Below are 8,604 nucleotides of genomic sequence, written 5' to 3'. Positions count from 1 at the left end.
CTTAAATTCAAGCTTTTCTACACTGACGGTGTCAGGAGATATCGGGCAGAATGTGACAGTAGCAATTTTGCAGGAAAACATGTCTTTCTAAACATTTTCATTTAATTCACTTTAGTATCAAGCCTGTTTTTATTAAAATCAGTCTACCGGTACTCAAAATCCTTATTCTTTGACATTTAATTAAATCCTCAAAATATAAATAGAGATTTAAAAAACAAAGATCCTAAAATTAGAATTTTAATTGTCAGATAAGATTTGGACAAAAATAATTTATAAATAATTCTTTCATTTGCCAAAGACTGGGAAAAAAATTCGCTTGCTTCTTAGTTTGACATTGTGACTTATTCTTCAAGTAAAATAAACAAATATCTAATACAATTTAGTACTTTTAATTTTGAGCAAAGAAACATCTAAAACAGCAAGAATGCATAAGTATTTTAATTCAGATCTGTTTAATAAATAAACATTGTAACACAATTACTTCTATATTTTAAACAGCCGTAACAAATGCAGTTAAAACTAATGTTAATTAATTGAAGAAAGAAAATATTTTGAACAAAAGTGAGACAATTTTGAAAGAAAGAAAAATGAAACTTTTACAATTCTGGATTCAAGCGCGTTGGTGTGTTGCATAATCTAATCATATTTTAGTATCCTGCTAATGTTGATTTATGAATATTATAAATTTAACACACTTTCAATACTTACTTTTGCATGACAACTACTTTGGCTGACACAAATCAATGAGTCCAGAGGTTAGGGAAAAGGTTTACCTGGCATGCAGAGACCTTGTGACATAAGGTGCAACACTATCACCAAAAATTATATAATCTGTTTTTACTAATAACTTTTAGAGGTTTTCAAATCCGCAGTCACTGTTTGCTAGCTTATTAGGTAAAAATAAATTATATATATAGATTCAAATTACTCTGTACTGTGGACTGTTTGACAACTGTAAATTACCTGTTTACTTCACTTCACCATTATGGGAGAAAATTCTTATCAGTGGCATTCTAAACAGAGCAAAACTATTATGTGCAGGTAAATAAAAAATGATTGCTTTTGTTAAATTAAAGCTCTGTATCCCTGTGGACATCAATGTGGAAAAAACAGGAATTTGACCATCTAAGATGAAAACTCTTTCAAATACATCTCCAAAAGTGTTGCATGCTCAAGTATTATCAAAGCCCTTTAATGTACCAGGATCAGCATGATGAGCACACAAGATCCATTTTTAACTACAACTACATTATGATCACAACCGAGCAATGTAAAAATACAAAGGATACAGAATCACACTTCTTATCTATAGCTTAGTTTATAACAGAAAGGTTGTAAATGTGTGCTGTCCCTTATCAAGCTCTGTTCTGGCTTTCAACATGTTATTAAACTATTTACAGCCCCTGCTTACTTAAGGACCTCAGAGCAGTGGGTGCTGTGTTCTTCATCCCAGCCAGCACAGAGGTACGCTCAATAAAAAAAATTGTCATTTAGTCTGGAGGTAAGACGGCAGGCCCTTGAGTTGGATAGCAGCACTGGTTTGCTCTGCAGGCAGTCGTGTATACGCAACCTGGAAAGCCCACCAGATAGTACAGAGTTGGATGTTTTGTGGGATTTGATTTGATTACAGTCATGTTGAACTTGCGTATTCTGAGATGCAGGAGTGCACTGATACGAGAGTGCATGGCTGAATTCTTGGGAACTTTCATCTTGCTGGTGAGTTGCAAAGCTCATTTTGTATTTTTTGAAGCATATGGCTATAACTTTATCAATTGTTTTTTAAAAACTATAAAAATAAGATTGCAAATCTCTGTTTGGAATTAATATATTCTTTTTAGGTTTAAATTGAATCATTACAACTTTTTAGACCAGTTCAACATTTACCATTTATTAGCACTTAAGCAAATATCGCAAAATTAAACGTACAAAGGTCATTTTTAAAAGCATCCTTTGTGAAAAGAAAAATTATGTAGTTTTCAATTTAATAATTTAAGATCCCTGCTTTTATTTTAAACTTCAGCTGCATAAAGTATTATATCCTATAACAATAACTGCTTTTCAAATATGTTGCATTTCTGTGTCCTTATAGACATAAATCACTTAGGATTGTATTAAAAAAATTGAAAATGTGGTTTAGCATATATTTTCATTGTAATTGAGCTTTGACTTTTTTATAGCTTTCAGTTTTGTGACTTCACTTCCTCTCTTCGTTGGTAAACTTATCATCATCCCCTTTTTCTCTGTTTTATAGCTCTTTGGCTGTTCTGCAGCAGCGCAAGTAAAAACCAGCAATGAGAAGAATGGCCAGTTTCTGTCAGTCAACATGGCCTTCTCTGTGGGTGTGATGTCAGCCATGTATCTCACCAAAGGAATCTCAGGTAAAATAAACACACAAACAAAAAGTTTCTCTTTTCTTAATGTCTGATATAATGCTCCAGTCTAGATCTGGATCAAAGTGGTTAGATTCAGCCAATAAAAAATATTAGAGGAGGTAATACTTTTATTGCAGCTATTGCATGAAATTTGAAATCTACATTTATTGCAGAGACTCAGTAAAAAGAGATTATCAATCGCGTCAAATTTTTGCGCTTCTGATATCTGTTATCTCCTTGGAAAATATGCCAAGACGACAACACGGGCGGACAAACACGCAGATCTGAGCTGGTGTACCCCTGATGTTGCATTTAAGGCGAAACACATAAACTAAGGCACGTACTTACTGTAAAGTGTGGATTGATAAATGTTTATTTGAAGGCCAACTACAATCATCTTCTGATTTATTTTCAATTTAATACAATCTTCAATCAATTTTCAGTGGTCTTTTAATTATGCCATTCAAGCCAAAATAAAGAATAAAAAAACATGTAATTTTCTAAGAGTTTCTGCAGAGCGGCAATAGTTTATTAGAAATTTGCCTCCGAGTTGTGGGTGGGACTGTTGCTGCTGAGTTAGCCTCAGCTGATTTCCCATCATCCCTTTGTTTACACTCTCTCTCACTGGCTTACAGTCCCTCACAACCCCAACCTTACATTACTGGTGTAATAAAAATGGTACAGGGAGTTTAATAATAAAAACAAAAACTACAAAACAAAAACCTATTGCCTCAGGCAGGCAAACTCAAAATCTGATCTACAAACACACAGGACAGCAGGGACCATTGACTTATGGAACCACACAGGAGGAAGGGAAAGACAAGACTTAAATACACACAGACAAACGAGACACAGGTGAAAACACTCAGGACTGATGGGGAATGGCAAGACTGGAAATCAACACAAAAGAGGAAATCCTAAAAAATAAAACAGGAATTAACTCAAAACATGCCAGAACAAAAAGAGAATCAAAACACAAAGGCAAAAAAACTGAAACCGTTACAGTTACGGTTTCTATTGTACTCCTATACCAGTTTTGTAGACATTTTTATTCACTTACAGTTTTACTTTTGTTTTTGTTTTTCTCCAATTGTTCAGCTGTTCAACATTCTTCATGGCGTGTTGCTGACCTCTTGGCCCCTGCAAAAGAGATTTTGATCTCAATGGGTCTTTTATGTGGTTAGAAAAAATCACCGTAAATAAAATAAGTAAACCCCAAACAGCCAAGCATTGGGCAACTGCAGAGAAGAAAACATCCTCTAAATGAAAAAAACTACACCTCTAGTGAGACTGGACAAGACAGCCGACAACCATCTAGGCCAGAGTGGACTAAAAATAAGAGATAGAAAAAAAATGTGGATCATTTGTTACAAGATAAAGAGACAAGCTATAAATTGAAAGAATTACATGCATTTATAATTAAGAAAGATGGAGAAAAGGTCTATTGTAAGGAAAAATTTCCCAAAATGTTTCTTAGCCGACAAACCTTGGTGCAGCATTATTAGAGGCACAGTTACTCGGCTGCCTTTTCCCTGTGACAAAGGTTTTCAATCTAGCCCAATGGAGAATAACATTGTCTCCCTCCCAAATAGTGAGTTGATTTTAAAAGAGAGAAGTCTGATAGGTCTGCTGTGCATTCTAGTTTTAGAATTACTTAGAAGAAGCAGTAATCCAGAGATTGAGTGGAAGGTGTTCTGTTTCTAAAATATGTTCTGTAAAATAACTCAATAAACTGAACTTGCTGATTTAAAGCATTATAACAGATGTGTTAACAATAGTCAAATTATTAAGATTTTTAGATCTGTAACTTATAATTCAAATACAATTTTAAGGAACAAATGCATTGACAACTTTCCATGCTTCACTTTGACACTTGTTGTTTCCCGTTTTAGCAATAAATTAGATTATTCTGAAAACTTGATAGCTGTGCAAGTTACATGTCTTAACATCATCAAAAAGTACTTCAGGTCTTTTGAAAGCAGGATTGGAGCCATCACAGGGTCATCAAAGGTCAATTCATAAATTTAATTAGTAAACATTAGCAAAAATAATTAGATTGAAACAAAGTTATTTAGGTACCAGGATGGTGTAAACAAACATGTGACAGCAACAAAACTGTCACTGAGGAAGTCTTTTTTAAAGCTTTTTCCCTTTTCACTTCCCTCTCTCCATTACATTTCACATCATCATGTTCCACAGTCACACAACAGAACAATATGAGAATAAAGTATGAATAATGAAAAGATATAGATGTTTTTCTCTCTGTGAAAAAATAGAAGTAACAAAAAAAACACAACAAAAAAATGAAATAGAAATAAAATAAGGGACAAGAAAGGATGGACAGACAGACAGTCAGATATAAATAGAAAGAAAAAAAATAAAGGGCCAAAACCAGTGTCCAACTGTGCTTGTCCCAAGCCCGGTAAATGCAGAGGGTAGTGTCAGGAAGAGTATTCAACATAAAACTTATAGGACATATCAAATAGATCAAACAGAGATAGATATATGGATAGATGAAATGAGTATTTTATTGGCTTGGAGGGATATGATGCCCCAAACTCTCAGCACATCCAAATTCCCCTCTCCTGATATTCTACCTGCACCCCTTAGTGGGGCTGGCTATATCTGAGCCTGTGACCAAACATCTTTACTCTAATTCTCTTTGACCCTAAATGGTTTTACGCAGACGTTGCCAGCCAACAAATAATTCTTAGTAATAAAGAATGTTACATAAGCCAATAGGTCAAGATAAACCTTTAACTTACTCAGATATGTTTCCAAGAATTTTAGAGCAGATCAATTAGGTTTTTCCCTTGAGAGCTCCACTAGAAGTTCATAAAGGTGTCAGTCTTCTTGGTAATGAATGGACCAAATGAACAAATTCCACTGATAACATTCAGCACCCAAGTTATTAGAGTGAAGGTAAAACTGGGATGTCACCATGTTCGAGTTCTGATAAAAAATCACTGATTGTTTTTTTCCACGCACATCACATTACAAGTACAAAATGTCACATGTTGGTTATTTATCTCTTGGGGGTTAAAGGGGTGAAATGTTACAAAAAGCAGCAGAGTATAAAATGTTTGTGTATATTAATTTGTCCACATTCTTTATTTCTCCATAGGGGCCCATCTCAACCCAGCAGTGACTCTGAGTTTCTGCATCTTGGGAAAGGTCAATTGGGGACGGCTATTGCCCTACTCCCTCTTCCAAGTGCTGGGGGCTTACATGGCATCACTTATGGTCTACCTGGTCTACTATGGTTTGTAATTATATCATGAAAATTATGACAGAAACATAGTAACTAAGGCTAAGACCACAGGATAGATTGTAAAAAAGATTTATGTTCAATTACGATGTTTTTGATGTCTCGCTTCACAGAATTTATTTAAGACATAAGCAACAAGATTATTAAGGAACAATTTGACCTTGTTGGTTTAAAAGCTGAGAATCACTTAAGAAGAAGCTTTTAAAAAAAGATAACATCTTGGATTTGAGTTTAGAAACTTTCAGACGTTATGAGTCTTGCCAAAAAACTTGTCTGAAAGTGTTTTTTCCCCCGTGAATATTGTTACAGGTTTGCATATTTAGTTAAAATTACTGAGTATGATCAATCTGACCTGTGCCTGTTGGATGAATTGTTCCAGTTTTTTACATTTTTGTCTGCTCTGTTTCAGATGCGATAATGGAGTACAGTGGAGGAAACTTGACTGTTTATGGCCAGAATGAGACGGCATCCATATTTGCCACTTATCCTAAAGAGTTTGTTAGTGTCGGCAGGAGCTTCCTTGATCAAGTAAGGAACAGAAAATAGTGTTTTCTCTGTTGTTTCACTTGCAACTCCTTTTGCTTCTTTCTATACATTATTGAAAGGCAGTTATTGACTTCTTGACTGATCGTATGTCGCATTCAGGTTGTGGGCACTGGGCTGCTTCTGCTGTGCATCCTGTGTCTGGATGAAAAGCGGAACACTCCCGCTCCTCCAGATCTGATCCCTGCTATAGTTGCTGTGATGGTCCTGGGAATCGCCATGTCTTTGTCAGCCAACTGCGGAGGGGCTATCAATCCTGCTCGAGACCTGGGGCCACGGCTCTTCACGCTGACGGCAGGCTGGGGTACAGAAGTCTTTACGTAAGTCCCAATTTTACCCTAAGAATGCATTTGCACCCAAAGCACAGATTGGTTTAACAGTAATTCATGGCCTTTTATAGAAACTTATTTGTGTTTTTAATCTTAAATATACAAAAAAATCTCATCAAAGAAGCACAAAAAGCAAACATTAAACGTCTTACTGTCTATTTTTGCAGCCCTTTTAGATTATCAAACAGAAGAAATATACTTTTTAATATGTGTTAATCTACTTCCTTCTTCTCCAGGTGTTATAATTACTGGTTCTGGGTACCGATTGTGGGTCCTCTTCTTGGAGGCATTTTGGGTTCGTTCATTTATTTGATCTTCATCCACTGGCAGCTGCCTGACGTAGAACCACGTGAGAACCTCCTCACATTTTCAAGCATCTGTGACCAAATTAAACACGTGGACAACATAACTGAGAAAGGAGATGAGATGAAGACTGCACAGTTTTAATTGCTGCAATGAACAGGTTTCTACTAAAATAAGACTGATTTCAGCCCCTCACAATCAACAAATACATAAAAGAGGCATATTCTTGTTGGAACGTGATGAGATGGACATGTATGATAAAGCTGAACTGCCTTAAATGCACAATTGTTTTAAAAGTAGCAAGTATTTTTAATATTAAAACTAAAATATTTAAGACAGATTCAAAGCCACATCTTGTGAAAGCTAGAAGCTATTCTATTAATTGCTGCAAGTCATTTTACATTCATGTACCTGGCAGCTCAGGAATATGAGAGTACATAGACATTTTTGATTCTTATCACAAATATATGTACACCTGTGTTGTTTTTGATTGGTTCATTTGATTGGTTGTTTCCTGCCTCACCCTGTATGCCCCGCCCATATTTAGGGAAGTTTTCCTCTACTTGGTTAACTTGACTTATATGACCCCTCCAACCAAGCAACTTTGTTAAGCTTTAAAAAAGCTTTCCATTTAGAGGTGAGAATGTCTTCTCTGTGCACGGAAGCACAGATAGGCAGTGAGAAATTTGTAAAAAATAAAAACTTTAAAAAGGACAAGAAAAAGACAGATAAATTGAGGCAATTCATTGTTATGCAGTTTCAGGTGAAGCTGCTCCACTAAGGTGCCTGTTACACACTTCTGTGAAATCTTTGGGTCTTCGGTTTAAACTAAATGTAGAACAGAATAGAACAAAGTACATGAATCCTGTTGACAGCTGTTTATCACTCACAGAATGTGTAAAAACCTGGACTTGACACATACAGATTCATGTTTTTTTGCTGCCTCCTGGGCCAGTTTAAACACTCCCAAAATTAAGAGACAGTTAAGAGATTGTTCCAACTGTTTGTACTCCTTTGAAGTGAAACAAAACCTTTACAGCTCCATTGTCTGGGAAAATGTGGCATATACACCTTCAGATATTTTGTATTTTGCCAACAACTACAAACTCAATACGTCCTGGTTTTACTCCCTCTTTACAGCACAGTTTTTCACCTGGTTAATGTGGACAAAACCAACCATGCTGCAATGCCCCCTGTGGGCCTGGTTAGCTCATTACAGTCTGAGATTTTATGACATCCAAACCCTTACAAGCAACATTATTTAAATCAATCATTTTAAAAGTGGAGAGTAAAGACACATTTTGACCCCTAACAAACACAACTATTAAAGATTATTTTTTTACGTTGCTGTACAATCTCTTTTACTTAAATAAATGATCTGTCATATTTACGCATGTATATACTGCTTTGAGGATTTGTATCCTGTGTCTTATGACAAGATTGTCTTTTTTTCATCATCTTGTTTAAACACCCATTGAAGACCTGAACTGTAACCACAAAATTTTGAAATAAAAAAAAGGTTTGGTCTTTGATTTGTCTCTGTGTGGCCGTGTAATGGATTCAGGACTTTGTAGTTACTAGATTTATTTTTCTTTTACGCTATCAATGATATTTTTTTTTTACTTTCCTTTCAATTTTTTGTATTTTCTTTTATTTTATTTTATTTTTAAACAACGCATTGTGCAACTTTTGTTATTCCCACTTACACAGGCAATGATATGAACTCAAGTTACCCCAATTTCTAATCACAATTGTGTTGTTAAGCAAGTTAATAAGGATTTTCCTTAAA

At 35.2% G+C, this 8,604-nt stretch overlaps 1 protein-coding gene across 1 annotated transcript; it reads left to right on the top strand.

The window, feature by feature from the left end:
• Nucleotides 1–1,425: 1,425 nt before the first annotated feature.
• Nucleotides 1,426–8,347, top strand: LOC101174130 (aquaporin-10). Its single transcript, XM_004078138.4, has 6 exons — nucleotides 1,426–1,716; nucleotides 2,252–2,378; nucleotides 5,497–5,634; nucleotides 6,050–6,168; nucleotides 6,286–6,503; nucleotides 6,749–8,347. Exons 1-6 carry the CDS (start codon nucleotides 1,633–1,635, stop codon nucleotides 6,957–6,959), a joined length of 897 nt encoding a protein of 298 aa, XP_004078186.1. The 5' UTR covers nucleotides 1,426–1,632; the 3' UTR covers nucleotides 6,960–8,347.
• Nucleotides 8,348–8,604: the final 257 nt, after the last annotated feature.

The sequence above is a fragment of the Oryzias latipes genome, chromosome 16 (genome assembly GCF_002234675.1).
Source record: "Oryzias latipes chromosome 16, ASM223467v1".
Lineage (NCBI taxonomy): Eukaryota > Metazoa > Chordata > Actinopteri > Beloniformes > Adrianichthyidae > Oryzias > Oryzias latipes.
This window is presented reverse-complemented; position numbering and strand designations above follow the sequence as displayed.

Bases quoted from the DNA above. Each gene is read 5' to 3' on its own strand.
- LOC101174130 (XM_004078138.4), top strand. From the start codon at position 1,633: ATGTTGAACTTGCGTATTCTGAGATGCAGGAGTGCACTGATACGAGAG. The intron at 5,635-6,049 runs GTTTGTAATTAT...GCTCTGTTTCAG, and splicing joins GGTCTACCTGGTCTACTATG to ATGCGATAATGGAGTACAGT. The intron at 6,504-6,748 runs GTAAGTCCCAAT...CTTCTTCTCCAG, and splicing joins TGGGGTACAGAAGTCTTTAC to GTGTTATAATTACTGGTTCT.